The sequence below is a fragment of the Podarcis cretensis genome, assembly GCF_951804945.1.
Source record: "Podarcis cretensis genome assembly, chromosome: 7".
Lineage (NCBI taxonomy): Eukaryota > Metazoa > Chordata > Lepidosauria > Squamata > Lacertidae > Podarcis > Podarcis cretensis.
This window is the reverse complement of record NC_137176.1, coordinates 51,705,306-51,727,765: the sequence shown is the minus strand read 5'-3', so window position 1 is coordinate 51,727,765 and position 22,460 is coordinate 51,705,306. Positions and strand designations below refer to the sequence as shown.

The 22,460-nt window shown below is 43.5% G+C and overlaps 1 protein-coding gene and 1 long non-coding RNA gene across 20 annotated transcripts in view; one reads left to right on the top strand and one right to left on the bottom strand.

The window, feature by feature from the left end:
* The window catches only part of LOC307219513, a 75,226-nt gene extending 66,935 nt beyond the window's left edge, over positions 1–8,291 (top strand). The window contains exon 4 of the long non-coding RNA XR_013840460.1: positions 7,624–8,291. This is a non-coding gene — a long non-coding RNA (uncharacterized lncRNA). The remainder of the gene's footprint in view (positions 1–7,623) is intronic.
* DTNA (dystrobrevin alpha) overlaps positions 1–12,334 on the bottom strand; it is a 185,145-nt gene extending 172,811 nt beyond the window's left edge. For 9 of the 19 annotated variants that reach the window (XM_079982634.1, XM_079982652.1, XM_079982656.1 and 6 more), the window contains exons 1-2: positions 11,542–12,333; positions 11,350–11,437 (exon numbers count right to left, since the gene is read on the bottom strand). In XM_079982634.1, coding sequence (XP_079838760.1) covers positions 11,350–11,437; positions 11,542–11,746 — 293 coding nt within the window. In that variant the 5' untranslated portion in view covers positions 11,747–12,333. The other 10 variants (XM_079982632.1, XM_079982643.1, XM_079982650.1 and 7 more) reach the window with 3 other exon arrangements.
* Between the last annotated feature and the right edge of the window lie 10,126 nt (positions 12,335–22,460).

Sequence of the window (22,460 nt, the reverse complement as noted above, 5' to 3'; positions counted from 1 at the left end):
GAGAAATGGCATCCCATTTTTGTACAACTTTCTGCAATCATTCATTCTGCAGTTAATTGAAAACCAGGTGTCTGATCACATGGCATGAGTAATGGGATTCAAGGTTTTTGATCAGCCTCAAAAATTTAACGATGGTAAGACACAGAACATATATTTAAACGAATGGCATTTTTCAAATTGATGCCTCACTGTTGCATCAGGAGTTAATGGGATGCAAAGCTTCCTTATACTTTTTACTACCCCAGATGTGCATAACAAAACCCAAGAAGAATAGCATCAATTTCATGGCAGTGCATATTCATAATTCAAAACCTAGCTTGGATCTTATTTTTTAAAAGGTCAATCTCTCAGTTCAGAGCGCAGCCCTTCTTTACTTTAAATGAAAGCTCTCTAGATTATTAATATGCAGACGTACATGCCTAACATGACATGCATATGTGGCCTGTTGGCTGTCTCCATTTATGTCCTTCTGTTTGGATGGCAGTCTGCCCAGGAACACGTTGGTTGAGCCTTTTTACTGAAGCGTAACTGCCAAAACATGATGGACTTTGACAGGCAGCCAACATCCATCTCACCATCTTGTTCTGCATCACATGATCATACACTGACACACACAAGGAATATTTCAAAGGGAAAAGAAAGATGGAGAAATGTACAACAGTCTTTGAGAAGACATACTTCATTTCAGGGTCCACAACGAAAAATATTTACCTGACAAAGCAAGCAGCAGAAGCAAGCAAAACAAAACCTTATGACTGAGGATGCTAACTGGGGACAGTAGTGTCATATTTGGGTGAAAAGGGTGCTCAGCATTTGCAATATGTGGGGAATGTGCCTACCTCATGGGGTGAGGAGATCTGGACTGCTGGGCCAAAAATATTCTCCGCCCCTGGTGTAAGGTGAAACAGAATGATCTTTTCCACAGGATAGATCTCAAATGATGCCTGTTAGTTCTTGCTTGTTACAGCTTGATAGGACTAAAAGTTTTTCACTTTGGCATTCCACCAGTTACATTAACATAATTCTCTTGAGCATCAGAACAGGGAAGAAAAAAACCCACATAACACCAAGGGAAGATATATTTGCTGTTGGTGAGTTTCTGTTTTTTTAAATAATTTTGTTGCTCCAACAAAGATAATTTATTCATTTGCCCCCAATTGCAACTTAGTATTTTTCATTGCAGTGAACAATTCAAATTTTAAAATTCCTAAATTTCTTCATGTTAGGATATAGTCTAGTCAATACGCTAATGAAAGACAGGTATGCAGAGCTTGATTTGAACCATGGTTCAGAACCAGAACATATGAAGTTGAAATAAAGATGAGTGTCTCTAAGCACATGCAGAGTGTATTTTCCCCACAAGTCTTTCACGTTGGAAGATGTGGTAATCTGGCAGTCTTCAGCCATGGCAACTTTTAACCTGACAGTTAAGACAAGTGCAGCTGCTTCTCCATGACTTGGAGGCATTGCTGTGTGGGCCCAAAGTGGTGTTACATGTACCAGGTATCTCCTTGGTGTCGATTCAGCATCAGTGTTAATAAAAGAGGCATCCTTTGTGATTCCTCTTATTGTTGCTTGGCATCTCTTATCATACCTTCCCTAGTTAGCAGATTCACATAAAGAACTCAATGTCCAGAGAGCAAGGTAACTGATAATTTACTGTGCAAACTACATGAGGATAAATAAACAAAATGTTTTTTCTTTCTTAGTTCAGGCTTTGTAGCGAGATCAGGTAGAATTACAGCCATACATAAAGCGGAAACTCCTTCAGACCAACACTGTCAATCTGAGCTCGATTTACCTCAACAAGGCTCATGCTGATCTGACAGATTGCTAGGCAATCCCGCCCCTTGGTTAGCTGACTGTCAATAGAATGATCCCTGCTGTTGCTCTTCCAACACCCCTGACCTCTGGTTTAGCAGTGCATATGAAAACACCTAATTCATCCACAGCTCTGTGGGATTGCAGCTTACACTCTGATGAATGTGGACTTATATGCCCTAAAGTTGTACAGTAAGGATCAGATTTGCCTGTAGACACTTTAAATCCCTGAGTAATGTTTTCTTACTAAAACGTTAAATGCTAAAATGTTTTCTTCCATAGGTTAATTCTCATCATGTCAGCAGCACCCCCATTATGCAACTCCTCAGTTAAAAATCATTTCCTAGAAACTGCTGTCACATCACATTTTAATTGCTGTTACTATTTTATACAAAACTAAGCCAAAATTTGTTGGCATCAAGAGACTCAATGTATTTGTTCACTTCAGATTTGTTTTTAAACCTTGTAAGAGAAGAACTCTAAGCCCAAGGCAATACCAAGCAAAAAATAAAAATAAAAATCCCCAAATCTTGCTATGGATTTCCCTCCAGCTCCCAACTTCTTCATCATCCTGCATGCTCTGAGATTATCTTTCAGTTCCACACTGGTACTTAGATAGCCTTAGGCGATACTCTAGGAGTGGGTTTCACTGGACTGACAGTAAAATTATACACTCACCTACTAATAAGGAGTAGCAGCTATGTAAAAGTAATAAACATTTGTTCAAAAGTCTACTGAATAATTCTGGGGTGGAGGCAAAGGTCTTCTGTCAGCTCTTGGGTTATGTTTAAATAGTTAACTGAAGAAAGGAAGACAAACAAGTGGGTTATTCCTTGCTCAGATTCCTCCAGAAGTCAACCAGTGCTCAAACTGTGACATGGGACTTATTCATCAGAGAGGCAGAAAGGAAGTTCAATATCAGACTTGGTGCTAGCTAGAGGGCTTGAGGGAGAGACTGGCCAGCAGGAAAATGTAGTTCAGTCTCCACAACTATGGCTGCCATTTGGATGTTGATGTTCACAGATGGCAGTGTGGTAATTTCCCTTACTTCCTGAATGACTATTGAGGAATGACCTAAGGGCCAGCCCCACCATCGGGCAGAGTGAGTCAAATACCTCAGGTGGAAGATACTGGGGTGCAGCACTCCCCTCTATTGGAAGACTGAGCCACACAGCCTGTTCTGCACCTCCTAAGGCAACCTGTTGTCCTCAGGTTCCATGAGGGTCACTATTTCACGACCAGTGTTGAAGTAACATTCAACTGCTAGTCTAATGGACTTCTGTATGTGGAATGGGAGCATCACCTTGTCCTTTGCTTCAGACTGCAAAATGTATTGGGACTAGCCCCACCAACTGGAATTCAACCAGCCCTACTAGTTTACCCACATGGCCATATAACCAGGAACCTGACATGCAAAAATTAAGGAAGTGAAACTTTTCCCAGCATGCAAATAAGTAACGAGAAAATATTCACTTATTAAATGTCTGTGTTCAACAGCTGTTAAGATACAAGGAGGGTCAATAAAAAAAGTCAAGCCAGCATTTACTTTCCCTTATGTGGTTATGGAGAACAGTTACCTCAGTGGGGGTGTAACTTCATTAGCGAGTGGTTGTGCATAGGTTAATCTCACATGAGCTATAGTGTGAGATTGCCTTTGATAATTTTGGGATTTCTTTCCCATGTATTGTACTGTTAGGAGCTATATATGAGGCCCTACATTCATTAGTTCATAAATAGAACCAATGCAAGACTATAGAATATTACAGCTGCTTAATGGTTGAGGTTATCATACTAACAATGTGCGGCAAGGCAAGAGAGAGAAGCAATAAAACAGTAGACAAATTGCTAGGAGTCATGGTGAAAGAGCTAAGACATGGGTGCCATATCACATGGCCCAGAACAGGCACATGGAAGCAGAGGGTTGGAAGAAATCAGTCACACAGTCCAACTGAATGCTCTGAAGAAGTATTTTCCACTAAGGCTGTTACCATGTGTCCTGCTTCAACTGCTATGCCAGAGATGAGGAACCGGTGGTCCTTCACATGTAGTTGGACTCCAACTCCCATCACTCTCACCCAGTGTGGCCAATGGGTTAGAGATCATGGGAGCTGTAGTCCATCAATATCCAGAGGGCCACATGTGCTCCTTTCTTTCACTGGACCTTTAACTACCCGACACACTCAAATGTAGTTGGGAAACATTTCCCCTTCAATTATCTCCATGCCAGGAAAATGTTCATGGGCATCATTCCTTTGCCTTGGGTTGCTCATCAGGACAAAGGAACAGGGGCAATAAAAGCTGTGGCAGCCCTGTTATCCACATATCAGCCTGTCCTTGTGGTAGTGAAAAGTAACTACTCCATACAACAAGTTAGAGAGAACATGAAGCACAAGGTGAAGGCAGGCATGCCTACTATCAACCCCATGGCTTACACCATAATGAATCTTCTAAAGGCAAGGTTCAACTTTTGGCAAAAAAATGTAGAGGACCTGTACCCTGTGTGACCCTTTGTGACTTGCGTGACCTGTACCCTGCCCTGGCTCTACTTCTGCAACAAAAAAACAGATTCATGAGTGTTTGTCCAACAGTACGAACCGCTGGAGTGAAGTGTTGGGTGTTCATCCACCAAAGTGACTTTAGAAACACAGGAAACTGCCTTAGACTGAATAAGGCCATTGACCCATCTAGCTCATTGTTCCTGCACTGACAGGCAGCAGTTCTCCAAGATTTCAGACAGGCGCTCAGCCCTTTCTGGAGATGCTTGGGATGGAACCGGGGACCTTCTGCATTCAAAATATGTGCACCACCACTGAGCTATAGCCCTTCCCACTAAAGAGCTATGGTGTGCTCTCCACTGCCACCACCAATGCAGGATAGGAGCTTATCTACATTCTGAAGTTCATTGTCAACTCCGATCACTTTCTGAACAGTACAGTGGTACCTCGGGTTAAGAACTTAATTCGTTCTGGAGGTCGGTTCTTATCCTGAAAGTGTTCTTAACCGGAGGTACCACTTTAGCTAATGGAGCCTCCCGCTGCTGCTGTGCCGCCGGAGCACGATTTCTGTTCTCATCCTGAAGCAAAGTTCTTAACCCAAGGTACAATTTCTGGGTTAGCAGAGTCTGTAACCTGAAGCGTCTGTAACCCGAGGTACCACTGTACATGCCTGGATAGCTCAGTTGGTTAGAGCATGGTGCTAATAATGCCAAGGTTAAAGTTTCGATGGGACAACTGCATATTCCTGAACTGCAGGAGGTTGGAATAGTTGATCCTAAGAGTCCCTTCCAACTCTATGATTCTATGCTATACAGCAATTATGGTCTATTCTGCCTCTGTGTGGGAAATACTGCTTCAACCTACTGAGTCTCGGTTCTTTAGCCAACACACGGTTTTGATGTATCACAGCAAGGATTGGAAGACAGGTAAAGGGTTGGGATTAGGATTGGCAGGAGTAATGCTCCTCAACCATGGTGGTCCTTTCCTCCCTTGCTTACCTGTGCAGGGTGCCTTGTGCTTGCAGCACCAATTGCTGGAGTTATGTAGCTGAGGTTCCTGATGTGTGTTTATATTTGGAGCTTAGATATACGGTAAGATTAGCAATATACCCTTCCTCCACTAGTCTTCTCAATGGCTATCTGTTATTTGTGCAGATTACCCCATTTCATTAGTTTCCATCACCAAAATTCTCACTGATCGATAGTCTGGATTCTCTGGGATTATTGTGAAAGGTGTAATTGATCCACTTAGATACAAAGGTCCTGAATCAATCCTCAAATGCACACCAGTACAGTGGCACCTCTGGTTGCGAACGGGATCCGTTCCGGAGGCCCGTTTGCAACATGAAAAGCCCGCAACCTGAAGTGCCGTATCTGTGCGGCGCGATTTGGTGCTTGTGTGCATGCGCGAGCAGTGAAACCCGGAAGTAACCCTTTCCGGTACTTCTGGGTCGCCATGGGATGCAACCTGAAAAAACCTAACATGAAGCAAACATAACATGAGGTATGACTGTATTATGCTGAGAAGACTCCAATCATGGAACTGGTGACTCAGGGCCATGATTCTCTGCTAACGGATAAAGCCATGGCCCTCATGCTGCACCCTGCACAGTTAGTCCTGAGCCTGCTATAATGAGTGGTTAAGTCTCATGTCACAAGTAATTGCTATGCAAAATCCCACAAATGCATACACTTTGCAGTTATGCTGAGTGGGTGGGAACCTACATAATTAATAAAAAGCACAGGCATTCCAAACATAGTTATTAGGATTTACCATGCTATGCTTGGCAGTGGAGTTAAAGCAGCTGATTGTTAATAAAGAGTGTGCAAGCTATGCTTACACCACAAAATTACGAGCGCAGAGTTTAATCAGCTGAAACAAGAAGCTGTTCCAGAAAAGTCAGTTCTAAAGTTGTAAGTTTGCTCATTCACAAGAAGAAACAAAGCAGGAGAAGATAAATGGCACAGCTTTCAAATATGACACATTTTAAAGGTGCAGATATGGTGGGCTTATTTGTCTTTGTGAAGACCTCTACCTTTATGAGAAGCCGCCTCTAATTTTCTTTCTCGCTCCACAGAAGAGCAAACACTACAAACTTACACCAAACTTTAAATATGGATTTGCATACCTGAGATGTAGTGAATGTACTCCTATAAATACAAAGAGGGAAGACAATAAATTGTGTCTTTGCAAACATAGGTATCACACACACAAAAATATGCAGGACTGAATACAGCTTCCCGTTGACTGTTGACTGAGTGACAAGCCCAAAGTTGTCTCTCAGGAATGTGTCACTTCAGATTAAGCCGGGGTCCCGGAAAGAAGGGCACTGATCCAGCAACATGTGAAATGTTACTGAAATCAGTAATAATAAAAACTGTGTTCATTATTTTGAATGCTGGAACAATTTAATAGAATAGTCTCAGAACTGTCATTAACTGCTTGCTTCTCCTTTTTCGTTTCAGTCTGCTTTTTGTGTTATTAACGTTGGGTTGTAGCTGTACTTGTTATGTGATTTTGTTGATTTTAGTATTGTGAATACACCTGAAGAAAACCAGGATAAAAATTAATACTACTATCAACAGATACCTTATGAAGGTCAGTAAGGCTACAATCCTATACATACAGTGGTACCTCAGGTTACAGACGCTTCAGGTTACAGACTCCGCTAACCCAGAAATAGTACCTTGGGTTAAGAACTTTGCTTCAGGATGAGAAATTGCACAGTCGCGGTGCGGCGGCAGCGGGAGGCCCCGTTAGCTAAAGTGGTATTTCAGGTTAAGAACGGACCTCCAGAACGAATTAAGTTCTTAACCCGAGGTACCACTGTACTTACCTAGAAGCAGGCCTTTTTCCAGACAGAACTCGCCAGAACTCAGTTCTGGCACGTCTCAGGTGGGCACTATTGCCATTTTAAGAGTACAAGGGAGGCATTCATGGTGAGTTTCGGCACTTCTTTTTCTAGAAAAATAACACTGCTTAGAAGTAAGGTGCATAGAACTCTGTGGAACTTACTTCTGAGTAGACATGCCTAGAATCATGCTGTTGATTATATATTTTGCTGAAGCCCTATTAAATGTGCTTGAAGTACACTAGCATAAGTGATGAATAAATCATCCTAATTTTAATTACTGAAGTAGGGGAAAAAACATATTTCTTATGAATTATTTAAGTCCTCTATTAAGCCTCTGTTTCAATACAGAATTCAGTACAATTGTAAATGTCCACAATACTGGAAATGTGCTTTGACTGTTGCTTTGCTTTTAACTGATTTATTCAACTGTTTTATTTTGGATTTATTTTGTAGTTTCCAAACCCATATCTACAAAATACCTACTCACGAAAGTAACATCTGATGGACAAACAGGACAAAATAAGGTTGCCACCATTTTGGTTCTCTGCCTTTAATAGATGCCTATCACAACACAACTCAACAGGTGCAACTTCTCCCATCATTGGACATCTCAAGCTCTGGGCACTTTGAGACAGGTGCATTAAATCAACAGAGCTAATAAACCACAAGCCATACAGGGATGCTGGTGACCCTCCTACTGATCTCTGCTATGATCACAAATGGGCTATGAGAATCTGGCCAGCACACTGAGAAGTTGGCAAAAAAACAAACAAACTGGCTTCTGTAATGGTACCAAATCTGTACGCTAAAATAACAATCTTCAGCAAGCTTCTCTGTATCTCTAACATATCACTAGTACTTCCATTTAACTATAAAGACTTCCTCAAAAAAATCCTGCAAACTGTAATTTAATGAAGGTGCCAAAAATCTCTGTCAAATCCCTGCCCAAATCTTGTCCTAACAATAGATTTTCAAGATTTAGGGAGAAGGATGAATAATGACCTTTAAAACTAGCGTATAGATATATCCTTTGGGGTACTTCCTGTTCAAGTTCCTGGGCTTTTACTATACTTGGTGAAAAACCCAACATTTGGAAGGATCTTTAGACAGTAAATCACGACTCTAAGACAAATGAACACATGATATATAGGCACCTTGTTAAATCTGACTTATTTTGTAAACTAAGTCAGATTTAACAAGGTGCCTATATATCATGTGTTCATTTGTAAACAGTTGCAAGAAATAGGTACTTCAAAAAGGTAAATAGTATGCAAGTACAACAAAGGTAACAAGATGTAATAAAATGTATAGTTCCTGTACCTGTAAAACAATCTTGGAGATTCAGGAATTAAAACTTGCCATGCCATGTTAACATAGGAGTAAGTAAAACTGTTCTTGCTGCAATTACTTCTTCAATACAAACTATCCTGAACTGCACCTAGTCATCCTACTCACAAACAACACTTTAGTCAACATTACACTTGTTTGACTAGATGTAACACAATTGCTATTTTCTTTTCATTTTTTTCTTACATTCTTCTACACATAAAAAGCGATGGATTCATTTACAACTTATTAATAAATATGAGCCACAAAACAGAATAAAGAAACTGTATTTAAATGTAATGAACTCACAAGGTTTTTAGAGCATTTACTATGAATGTTGACTACATGTTGGGAATTTGCAGTGGGCTTCCACGGTCAGAAGAGATATTGATAGGTGGAATTGTTGTTAGATTGTACATAATTGTGCATATTGTTAAAGTGTAATGTACATAAACACCAAATAAATTTGAAAGAGGCCAAACAATGTTATGTTGCTGAGTCAAAAGGTTGGCTTTCTGAGCTCTAATATGAATACTGTATACTTAAGTCAATATGGCACAATTTGTTGTGGGAATGTCATCAATACCTGTGGCAAAAAGAGTTTGAACCAATCAATAGATTTCTGAAGCAAAAACTTTGCAAAACAGTGATTTTTAGTTGAGGTCACCTTTGATCAATGAGTATAACTAATTTGTGCAGCATAAACTTTTGTAGGCATATAATGAAGTATGATCTTTTCTTTGAAAGCTCTTAAAACAATAAATAAACTTACTGTACATTCCTATACATGTTTATTCAGAAGTAAAATGATAATTAAGTCCCACTGAGTTTAACAGGGTTTAGTTCCTGTTACATGTGTTAAGACTGCAATCCAAAACACATTTGTCTGGGACTCAATGGAATTTACATCTGAGTGGACATGTTTAGGATTACACAGAGAGCCTCTGAAACACCTCAGACTCTATTTTCTTTTCTGCAACAGGCTAAAATATGTACTGTTCCAAAATGATTCACATATTTCTATCCCTGTTTCACTAAAAAGCAGCATGCTATGTTTCACAAGTGCAATTGATATCTCTACTGGGTTTGTCTATTACTGTAAATAATGTGATATGTCCAGAATTTGGTTTAAATTTACAATACCTAATGTTAGATTGCTGAAAAATGAAAAGGGTTAAAAGCTCAGGGCTGCAATTCTAAACATACTTACTAGGTAACAAGCTTTACTAGGTACTGTGGGACTTACTTCTGAGTAAACATAGGCTTGTACTGCATATGCCTTTAGAGTGTTTTGTGTGTGTGTGTGTGTGTGTGTGTGTGTGGATTGTAAAATTATTTTGAGGGCTGGCAAGTACAATAAAAATGCAGTGATAAAGAAGGACCAATGCTTTTTAAAGCTCTGAGCCAGGAAGTTGGATTTCCTATCAAGATCACATCAACCTCCAGTATTATTTTCACAAATCTTGCAAAACTTCCTTGGCCACCGAAGGGGTTTGGAATTTATCTGGTGACATTTATTCCCACAAGGCTCTTTAAGTAGTGCATAAAATGCCATAAACACTAGTTAACTGGTTCTGTTCCAATACATATTTATGAAGTGCATCAGATCATAGTGCCTTTAACCATATTTTTGAAGCATATTAAACTAGTACTGGGGGAGAAAGTGTACTATTTCTGGGGGGGGGGGGGGACCGACCACCATGCAGTAGCTAGAATATCCATTGCAAGAGGCTGAAGTTTGTAAATGTGCAGGTAAGTGAGCAAAAGATATAAATAGAAATAAGGCATTGTCAAAGATAAACCGTTCTTTACACGGGTTATTTTATATAAGGGAAGCTGGGACTTCCCTCCGCATCACCACTATTGAATAATTTGTGTCAAAATCAGGTCACAGAGCTAGTAAATACTGCCACAGGTATGATAGCCAAAAACAATACAATCACAACATTACAATTCACAGGCTCATGACTGCACACACTGGGTTTATATAAGTCTGAGCTGGAGTGCAATATAATTGTATCAAACTCATAAAATGGAACACACCATAGGTATAAAACCTTAGTCGGGAAAACCGTCTGAACTGTTCCTATAGGCTCGCAAATAACAAGAAAAGAGCCAGCCTCCAAATGACTGAAGTGTAGCAAAAGTCAAAGAGATGATGTCATCATAGGCCTGTACATATAAACTGCCTGAGTTCCTCACGGCACACACAGACCCCCCTCTCTGCACATCCAACGCGTATCCTGGCAAGCCTTGGAATGAAATGCATGATGCCAACAAGGTCCCCTGATGTTGTCAAAAAGCGTAGCCAGACCTTCTCATCCCAAGTTATCAACACTCCAATCTCTCCTTTTTCATTTACCCCTAAAGGGTTTGACCCCACTATTTTTCTCTGGCAGAGGACAAACTCTCGCTTAGGAACATAGGAAAAGAGGAATCAACAACCAGGCATCTAATGCAGCTAGTTCTCAGCTTCTCTCCATCTCTCTCTCTCTCTCTCTCTCTCTCTCACACACACACACACACACTCCAGGAGATAAAGCTCGGCATCTCCAAATTGGCAACAGGCTGACTCACCCTCCCTTGCCCACTCCCCAAGTTATTCCTCCTAAGCCATTTGAACTGACACTGCAGTGCATTGCCAAGCTTGCTGCTGATTTTTGATGAGAAATATTCCTCTCCCCCCTCCCCCAGTTACCCACTCTTTGCGGTGCAAAGAGCCATCCATAATGGAGACTCCAGCATCCTTAGCAAAGCCTTTGACTGGTGAATGGAGTAAAGGGATAAAAAGCGGGGCGAGGGGGAGGGATAAGATAAGGGACCAGATGAGTGAAGGAATGAATGAATTGCTACCTCCAGAAAAGCTCTGTGGGTTGCTGGCTTCTCCTGCTCCTGCTGCTCTTGCTGTTGCTGCTGTCACAGAGGATCAGCTGATATTTACCTGTGAGGTAATGCACACTCTGTAAGGTCACCATGCACCCACTGAAACCCAGTGCAAAGCAGGAGGGGCGCACAGAGACGGAACTGCTTGCTGCTGCCGCTTACCGCTCTGGAGAGAGAAAGATGCACCGCGCACAGGCTGCTGCTGCTGCTGCTGCTGTTGCTGTTGCTGCTGCTGCTGCAGCTCCTGGCACATGCTGCAGGTGTCATAGCTGAAATTGCCCTGCTTCAGAATGTACCCATTTCGCTTCTGCACATGCCCAGAGCCCCTCGTGCGGCCGGAATGAGCATGTGCCAAGCCTGTGCGCATGCCCAGCGAGGAAGTGAAGCCTTCGTGAAGCCGCTGCCCTCACCTAGCCCTTTGCCCTGAGTTTCGCGGGGGGTTCCATTCACTTTGCCCAAAAAGCATCCTAGCGATGCGGTGGGAGGAGGAGAAGGAACTGGGCGGCAGAAGGGAGCGGGCGGGGGGGGGGGGGGAGGGCGGCTGAGCAAAAGGATGACGTATTGCAAAAGCCGAGGAGGAGCGGAGCAGGGGGAGGAGGGAGGCTTCGCCGACGGGAGGGGAGGGGGAGTGCTGGGCCGCCTGAGAGTTTGAGGGGATGCGTAAGGGCAAGGGAGGAAGCCAATGGGACGTCGGGGAGCCCACCCCCACACCGCCCTCACGGGTAGATTCGTGAGAGGCGTGGGCGGCAAGGGACAAATCTGGGGTGTAGGAGATAAGAGCCTGGAGGGCTGGTTTGAATGGGCGGCACGGAAGGGAGGAAAGGTTGGATGAGGACAGCCCTGGGGCTGGGCTGCGCAGCCGAGCAGGAGGCAAAGCAGATCGGCGAGGAAAGGAGGCGGCTGATCGAAGGGCTGTTAGCCGGCGGGGGAGATCAGACGGCGGGGAGGAAGGCAGGCGGGGCTGCGAGGGAAGGAGCGGGCGCGTCATAATAGAGAAGAGAAGGTTCGGACCGGGTGACGTCAGATTTATTCTCTTAAATCCGGCCGGGGGGGGGGCGCATTGGCCGCGAACAGGACACTCATGGAGCCAGGGCTGCCCGTCGGAAGCCAGTCCAGCAACCCATCCCTCAATGGACGCCGCTCTCTTTTATAAGGCGAAACTCGGACTGCCTGCCCGGCATTGGGGTGACTTGTCCTGTGCGCGATGATGTCACGTTGTTTCCGCTGGAAGAGTCGTCGGAGGGAGACGGGGGCTTTGTTCCCTGGGCTTCCGACTCTCCGCTGGGACCGGGGGGCGGGGGAGATGAATGGGTTCCCGATGTGCAGACACAGGAAAGCGCCCCGGTTGGTTGGGTGCCCAACGCACCGCTTTGCCCATTCATCTCCGACGGATCCATGGTCGCATTGGGCTCTTTTGTTTGCCGACTCGCCCTCAGTGTTTTGTCTTGTTCGGCCAAAACTCTGCCTCCATGTCGAGATGTTGATACAGTATTGGGGAGTGGGTGTGCTTCTCTCTCCCCCTCCTCGATCACCACTGGCCGCCATTCACAAAAGCCAGTTAACCCCTTTCTCTCCTCTGAGAAGACGTCATGGTTTGAAATGAACCATGTTGGTGAACGAAAAAAATTTGAATGAAAATAAACACCTTGAATTGCCATTTCTGTATTTTACTGCATCCACAGAGGCGTGATGGACTGGAAGACAATATACACTGGTAACCTTTAGGCATTTTTTCACACATGAGATGAAATGTGTTTGAGTCTCATTGCTGCTATCTGACCAATTTCACAGCAGAGTTCAAGCCATACATGTGGGGACCCATTTTGTGATTTGTTTGCTGAAGGTTGGTAATGAAGAACAGAAAATGTTACTTTGTACCCAATTTATGTTTTCTACTCACACATGAGGGAAATAAATGACTGTCGTCTTCGATGGGTTGGCTATTTCCATAAGGGACACTAAACCAGATGTTACATTTCTATTGTCAGTCATTCAACCTATCAGTGTGAATCTCTTCTGCTCTCTGCCCCACATTAACAGCACTCACAACTTCCTTCAGACTCACCTGCATGGCCTGTGAAAAAGAAGCACAAATGTGCAGAGGTGTTCATTCGTGTAACTGCTCCCCCTAAACTACCCTGTACCAGTCTGTTCCACTGAAGATGGAAGCAGCTGTTGAAACAGTGAAGGAGCAGCAGTTAAGTCTTCAGTAGCCCAGAAATAATGTCTGACGTCATCTGCTGGTTTAGGGGAAGGAACTTGTGTTTCCTGCTTGGCACCAAAGCATTAGGCACATACAGCAACACATGGGAATTAGTGTATATGTATACATATGAGTGTATACATATGAGTATATGTAACCGAAGCAATTACATACTCTCCCTGTTTATCCCTGCCTCTTGTTTCCCAGTTCTCTGTGTTGAATTACATTATAACCTCCTCAAGACCTGGCCTTTTGTACTCTAAAGTGCCATGCACATTAATAGTGCAGTGTAAAAGATGGCAGCAATCACAATAATGGAAACACTTATGCGTATGTGCTTTTATCCAGTATTTTTCACATTTTACCTCCCACCTGTATGCCCTTTCTATTGTCCTCCTTAAGCTCAATTTTTTGAAAATGAGTGGTAAAGGCTATTTGGAGAACTAATAGTCCAATATGCCTAGCTCCATAAGCTCAGTGAAGCTTTGATGTTTACTGTGCCAAAGTCCATATTTGTTGTATGCATGGTAGCCCAGCATGTATTCAATTACTCATCCAAAGGGTGTGTTTTTATCATTACAAGTAACACAGCTGTAAAAAGCTGGCTGTATTTCAGTGGACTGTTACCTTTAAATGTATTGCAAGAAATTATTAGAAACTTGCTGTTCTGCCAGAGACTACTGAAAACATTATTATGAACATTTAGATGTGTGGTGAGGAGGAGCAGGTACAGTGTTACACACACACAGTGCAACTTTGCAGAGCTTGGTAGCATAAATGTCCATCTGAAACTATCCCGAAATGAAACTTGTTAAGCCTTACTCAGACAATTTAGAATTGTGGATGATCAATGTAGCTGCACCCACTTTTTCTGTTTCTGATATTCATGTGCTGATATGAAGGCCTGAATACATTCAACAAATATATATGATTTGGATCAACGCCTAGTTGTTGTGAGAGGTCAGTGGGTGCGAATCCACTCCCTCCTCTGTTACATACGGTTCACAAATGACTCAGAAAATGATGAAAATCAAGTCATTGCTGGTGGAGGGAGAAAGGAGAGGTAATGCAACTCATGTCTATGAGGTTGCCATGGGTGATGTTGGTCAATGTGTTTCCTTTTTTAAATCCTGAAACTAGATTGGAATTCTTTCCGAGTCAAGTCCCCATCTCACAAGCTGCCCGCTTCATGACTCTGCTATGGCATTAAAAATAGGAACATAGGAAGCTGCCTTCTACCAAGTGAGACTACTGGTCTAGCTAGCTCTGTACTGTCTGCACTGGCTGGCAGTGCCTCTCCAGGGTTTCAGGCAAAGAGCCACTCCCAGCCCTACCTGGTAATGCCAGGGATTGAACCTGGAGCCTTCTGCATGAAAAGCTCTCCCACCGAGCTGTAGTCTTTTGCCTAAAAGACTAGGTAAAGGTAAAGGGACCCCTGACCGTTAGGTCCAGTCACGGATGACTCTGGGGTTGTGGTGCTCATCTTGCTTTACTGGCCAAGGGAGCCGGTGTACAGCTTCCAGGTCATGTAGCCAGCATGACTAAGCTGCTTCTGGCAAACCAGAGCAACGCATGGAAACGCCGTTTACCTTCTTGCTGGAGTGGTACCTACGCTATTTATCTATCGTACTTGCACTTTGACATGCTTTCGAACTGCTAGGTTGGCAGGAGCAGGGACCGAGCAACGGGAGCTCACACCGTCACAGGGATTCGAACTGCCCACCTTCTGATCAGCAAGTCCTAGGCTCTGTGGTTTAATCTACAGCACCACCCGCCTCCCACCTAAATGACTAATTTAACACAATTAATTTGAGCCAGGTTCTGGTGAGCCCTGACTCACATTAGGAGCGAAAGTGGAGCCAAGAGTGATCAGGTTAAGCAATGCCAGCTTAGACCAACAGATTCCTTTCATTTTATTGTCAGTGTTACTTATCTGATTGGGGCGGGGGGGGGGGGGGAGGAAGAGACTAGCTCATTTCCAGGCCCATAGCCAAAAGTTTTGTGGTGAGGGGAAGATCTTAGGGGTTGGGAAATCATTGCAAAACACACAACATAAATATGCGTAACCTAATATGTTCAAAACTACTTAATTGTACTGCTTCATGTAGAGAAATGGGATTTAATGCTCCCTGCATGTTTCCTCTTATGGCTCCAACCATAGCATAGTAACCAACTAAGCCATAGTTGGGCTACATACATACTATATATTTAAAGCACTCCCCAAAGGATCCTGTGGACGGTAGCTTCCCAGCAGAGCTATAATTCCCATTTAACAAACTACGGTTCTCAGGATTCTTGGGGTGGGGAAATGTACTTCAAATGTATGGTGTGTATACAGCTTTACTGACTGAGGCTTGTTAGTCATGGTTTAAGTCCACTGACATCAACAGTTCTATTCCTGAGTGTGACTTAGCTGCATACCCTCCTTTAATTTTAAAAATGAAAGCTGAACCTCCTGGGAAGGGATGGTGGTCAGAAATATTCCTGATGAACACATCTCCCTCCAGGCCCCAATTGCATTTCTTAGGAATACTTCTATTGGCTTTTTAACCTTTAAATGCGTCGCCAGATATTATTGGAAATATGCTGATCTGATCTACAGCATGTATTTGTATGCTTGGTAAGGAGCACTGTGTATTTTAAAGGACGATCTCAGAGATATGGTAGCCATTTTTTTCCTGGCAGAAACTTTAAGAGATGCATGATAGGCACACATTTAACAAGTGTAGCTTTCGCAAGTATGGACAAGGTGGGAAACTGCAGTTGTTTTATTTCTGCCTGTAACAGACTAAGGAAGAAAGACAGCAAACCCATCAGTCCCCACTATTTCCCATTTAATTTTGGAAATGTTTGCTCTCATAACTTGTTTGATGCTCCAGGCAAGCATTGATTGGTAAAGAATATTGGCAATTGAGAGGTGAGATGCTCAAGGACTGTAAACCTATACAGTTCCATTAATTTCAATCAAGCCACCTATGCCAGCAAAGGATTCCTCTTGAAAGGATTCTTGCTATAATCATATGGAGCAGTATTATGATGGTGAAGACGGGGGGGGGGATGTAAAATTCCATTCTCTCTTAGTTAATTGTTTCATGCATCAATCTATGCATCATAAAAGCCCCAAAAGTGTACATTGCAGTATCTTTACTGCTGTGGTACTGCAGCAGAAGAAGGGAGGGAGGCTGGGTGGTACTTTTGCCTTCAATAGCTTCATGACAAACAAATTCAACAGGTGCTATTTGCTCAAGGCAGTCACTTGCCCCAAACTATCTAGTGAGCTGCGTACAGATGGATTGGTGTGTATGCAACCTATGACTGAATGAAGTGGGATTTGAGACCATGGCTCTGCCACTGTTCATAATGCTTTAGTGATGAACCTCAAAATGTGATGGGCATGGGGAGACCAGGCTTGGCTGCATTTCTTTTAAAGAATTCATTTAAAGGAAAGCATCACATTCAGTCTCCAGCAGTTTAATAGCTCCCCCCTCTTGATACTCTCCCGATTTGTCACCGATTTCAGATCCATCTTGTCACTGAAATGAATGGGATGCCTTTGATGACACGACACAATCTAACACACCAGGGCTTCATAAGTGCCACAGATTATATGGAAGATAAATACCAAACATGCAACTCTGGATGTATGAGAGAGTGAACATTTGAAAGTGTGTGTTAAAATGATCTTGACAAATCAGATGTTGCCTGACAGAAACATCCTTCTCTCTTTACAGGCTTCAAGTGCTTGAACTAGGAAGACAAAGGAGAAGCAGCGACAAAGATTAAGGAAGTCTTATTGCCTGAGTCACTTTTTCAGAAGAGGTGATTAAAGAATGGCATAATAACCAGGAGTAATTTTGGCAAAATTCTTGCAAACTGGACACCACTAAATCCACATGACAGGATTGCTTTGTCACTATCTTTATCAGCTGCAAATGGTGTGTGTCAGTAACTGGTAATGAATGGCTAATCTCCTGACAGTTGAGTCATTGCTGCTTACTGGGAAGAGAAGGGACAAGGCGTCAGGTTCGTGCAGTGCAAAAGTACCAGCAGAGCCAATCTACCATTTGCACCATGCTGACCCCTTCACCCTTTTCTTCCTGGTAAGCAGCAGTGACTTGGCTCTCAAGGGATCAGGTGAAAGCTACAATTAGCATCTACTGCAGTTAGCAACTGATAAAGATGTAACATTATTTGGTAGCAGCAGTGAAACACTACATCCAAGGTGGGTAACCTGTCACATGGAAAACCATATGCAGCCCAGCCTCATTTTGTGTGGTCCATGGCTTAATGCCTCCTGAAGTTTCCACTTTCCTTTATCCCATCAGACAGAATCCTGTTCCATCCCATTAATTTCCATTGCCATCTTCCTGGCTTCATGAAATCTCCCTCTCTCCCTCCATGTAGTTTCAGAACTATACGAAGAGGTAGTATTTTATTTTATAGAGTTGGGAGGCATTCAAAATAGTGCTGTGGGCAATGGCTCCAGCAGAATGTCAGGCGGAATAATCCCCCCCCCCATCCATGTGCTTTTCTGGGGGTTCTCCCAATCCCTCTGAACTGAGTTTTTTGGAGGCACACAGGAGAGCATAACATTCTGTTATAGCAGAAGTCATAGGGTGAGGTGGGAAGCAGTGATGTTAGTGGGATGCAAATACACAGCACTGGCTTGGCATGGTTGGTGTATTTGAGCCATGCCAACCTTATGACTGCCTTGCCCCATACCCTTTGTTTTCCAGTAAGCAGCAGCAGTATGACCAAGTGGAGGTCAGGTGAGACTGGCGACCCATCACACCATCCATTACTGCCTGGACTACTTTGAACTTGAACATGTGCATAGATTGTTTTCATCTTGGCACCTTCATTGCATATGTTTAGGGTCCAGGCAAAAACATTCCTTTTCTCCCAGGCCTTTGGATAATTAAACAATCTGACATTTTAAACTCGGGGGTGGTGGTGTCGTTTTTGTTTGTTACCATGTTCTATATTTTTATGTTTATATATTGTAAACCGCCCTCTGATCCTTGGAAGAAGTGACATAGAATTTTTCATCATCAACATCATCATCTTGAGCATGGCTATTGGTAGGGAAAAGGTGTATCATGTTTAAGAAACTGTACTATATGTGAACTGGCAGTGAGTTAATTCTGGCTCCTTGAGCAACTTAAAAGCAGGTGTCTGTGGTAAGCACTTACCACCATAACAAAAGCCTGTCCTTTTTGGTATGTGTGGAGCTTTCCACTATACACCCAGGTGTATATTTGAGTCCCATCTGTGCTTAAAGTAACACACCACAAGTGAATACTTTCTGTGGCATTTTGCTTGAATGGAAATCTTGTTTATGGTTTAAGGTGAAGCTTTGAATGGGCCAGTCCACTTCACTAAGAAGCCAGCTGTTGTTGATTTCTTCATCTCAGATCTCTACTACCCAAGGGACGTTGCAAGTATCATGCTCAAGATATCAAACCAAAGAAAATCAATTGCACCCCATGACTAAAAATGGTAGCTGGAAATCATAACACCCCCTGGTTATATAAAAAATGTCTATCATTTCTATGTATCACTGCTCTGTACTGGAATCTAGTTGCTTACTGGGAAACAATGAGTCAATTACAAAGGGCTGCAAGTCAGGCAAATGTAACAAAAAGACTGCTCAAGCATCAGGACCGCATAACCTAACAGCAACTTTGCACAAAATGATTAGGTCACAGTGTGTGTTCCAAGAGAGAGTTACTTATTTTTCTTCTTAGGTATGTTTGCAAAATGTATGGGCACATAATACACCGTTACTGAAACAGAAGATGTATTTCCTCTGTGGAACTGCTTCCAAATCATATTAGAGCAGTCTGAACAGCAGAAGCACATCTTCAGAAACCTTCACAATCAAGAGACAGCTGCAGTGTGTGTGTGAGGCATTATATGATGTATTTATCTTTATCTTGAGAGGATAGGGACAGAAATAGATAGATGTGCCCAGGAGGCTAAGCAGAATTGATGTCTTACAGCAGAGGGAACAAGCAGATGGGTTAAAGTTTTGTGGACAATTACATTGGAACAATGGGTAAAAATAGCAAGGAAAGGATAAGATACAGCTGCAGCTCATAACAAATTATGCTGGGAAGTGCAATCCCATGTTCTTACCTGAATGAATGTGTTCAACTAGTTAGTGTAGTGCTTCACTGCTGGTACAGCACAGCCTAATGAATAGTCACATGATAGAAGCCTACTGATATATATACAGATATGAACATTCATTTATGGCTGAATACCTCCTCCCCCATCCCATGTTCTTTAATCAAAAGAAGCTGTTTTTAATGGCTCAAATCATGGTTATGCCGAGTATTTTTTCCCTAATGCTTTGAGAGTCTTGAACCCCTGCAAATCTGTAGGTTGCATATTGGGCCACAGCTCTATGGTTTCTTTGAAGCCCCTAGCCATTGTACTTCTTAGCAATTTACTTGCTCCTTCTTTTAACAGGTTTGTTTCCATTTCCCTCAGGCTTCTTCAGAGCGATTTTGCCTCACCAGTACATCTTCCAAGCTTATACTGTTATTTCCCCTTTGACAACCTCACCAGGTGGCAATCAGTAGGGGCTATTGCGGTGGGGTAGAGCTGTGGAATTGCCCTCCTACCCCCAATGTTGCTGCAGCTTACCTGGACAGGGCTCGGTCGAGGCAGGGAAGACTGGTGTGAACACACTGGCTCCAACAATGTTTTGGTGTTTCCCAGCGCTGTCTAGGTAAACCAGTGGTGGGAGGGCAGCTCCACACCTCTGCCCAGGGCTGTCTTAAGCATATGCGGTGCCAGGGTGCAAGGATCCACCTGGAGCCCCCCCCCCAGGTTGCCAAGTGCCAGGCATGCAGGAGGGCGGAGCCAGCCGGCGGCCTCAGTGTCTCGCTGGCTCGGTTGCCCCTAAACTCGCGGCGCAGAGCCACCCACAGCAGAAGAGACCACCACGGCACTCCAACCGATGGGCGGGCTCTTCCCCGAACTCAACACTTGGGCCCTGGACTCTCGGCCTGGCACCCCTGAGAGCCCGGCACCTGGGTGCCCCGCACCCCTAGCGCCTATGGGTAAGACGGCCCTGCCTCTGCCCCACCATGTCCACTGCTAATAAACTGATACTCAATAACTCCCAGAAACTGCAGTTAGTCCTCAAAAACGTAACTAATAGGCTGCCAACAGGACTGAATGTTGGGGTCGTATCTCACAGGAGTTTAAACAGCTGCACTGGCTTCTGCTCCATTTCTGGGTACAACCAGGACTCTGGAAACAACCATCCAAATAGGACTGGAAGCACTGCAAAGCAGTGCCACGCACCCCTGACTCAGACAGCCACTCCAGAAGGATAGCATGGTCAATGGCAGGTGTCCGCAAGCTTTTTCAGCCGTGGGCCAGTTCACCGTCCCTCAGACCATGTGGAGGGCAAGACTGTATTTTTTTTTTTTTTTTGGGGGGGGGAATGAACAAATTCCTATGTCCCACAAATAACCCAGAGATGCATTTTAAATAAAAGCACACATTCTACTCATGTAAAAACACGCTGATTCCCGGACTGTCCGCAGGCCGGATTGAGAAGGTGATTGGGCCGCATCTGGGCCCCGGGCCTTAGGTTGCCTACCCCTGGTCAATGGTATCAAAAACCACCAAGAGGTTAAGGAGAATTAACAAGGACACATTTCCCTTCTCTCTCAACAGAGGTCATCATACAAGATGACCAAAGCAATTTCTGTGCCCAGACCAAGCCTAAACCCCAACTGAACTGCATCTAGAAAATCAGTTTCCTCCCAGAGCGCCTGGAAACAGAAGTCCCACCACAGCTCCTTTCCAAACTGTGGAACTCCAACCCTTGACCACAGTTTCCAAGACCCAGCTAGACAGCTCTATTCCAACAACCTTCTTTAGCAATGAGATGCCTGTGTGGGTTAGGCAGATATGAATACATACGACCTCTGAAGACACATACGCACAGAACTATTGTGTGACCAAATGGTAGGTAGGGGCATGCAGACTGATTAGGGAGGAGGAGAAGTTGTGAGTAGAGACTATGTGCAACCTCTGTGCACCAATGCTTGCTTATGCTTCATGGAAACATTGTCAGCAAGATCATTATTAAATTCACACAAAATCAAAATGAGCACATGGTAAAGTGCTGCTGCTGACATACCCAGCCATCTGCTGGTTCAGTTTTCCATGATTCACCAACTCTGAAAGTTTGCAATCCTTACAGAAAACTGAGCACACTATTTCAAATTTTGCTATTGCATTGGCAAGCAGCCTGAAGTTCGCAAAAGAAGAAGGTATATATCAATGTGGTGGATTTGGATAACTTATTCCAATTCTGATGGGAAAAAATTGTGGCTGTGCTTTTAGAATTTGGTTTTTTAGTTGAGAATTGCAGACCAGTTCATAGCTCATGCTCATAACATCCCTTCAGTGTTCTTTTCATGAACCACAATGATTAAAATAAAATACAATGGTACCTCAGTTTACATACGCTTCAGGTTACAGACTCCGCTAACCCAGAAATAGTGCTTCAGGTTAAGAACTTTGCTTCTGGATGAGAACAGAAATTGTTCTCTGGGGGCGCAGCAGCAGGAGGCCCTATTAGCTAAAATGGTTCTTCAGGTTAAGAACAGTTTCAGGTTAAGTACGGACCTCTGGAACGAATTAAATACTTAACCAGAGGTACCACTGTAAAATGCCGAGATGGCTCAAGCAGTTTACCACTGTCCAGTGCTGAAGTCTTAGTCAGCAATTTCTTTTACCAGAATGCCACTTTGAAAAGAAATTTGGGGCACAAGACCCCACTGCTACCTCCTAAATTGGCCTGCCAGCAAAACCCATTGCTACTTTTGCCACTCCCTTCACAGCAACTTTC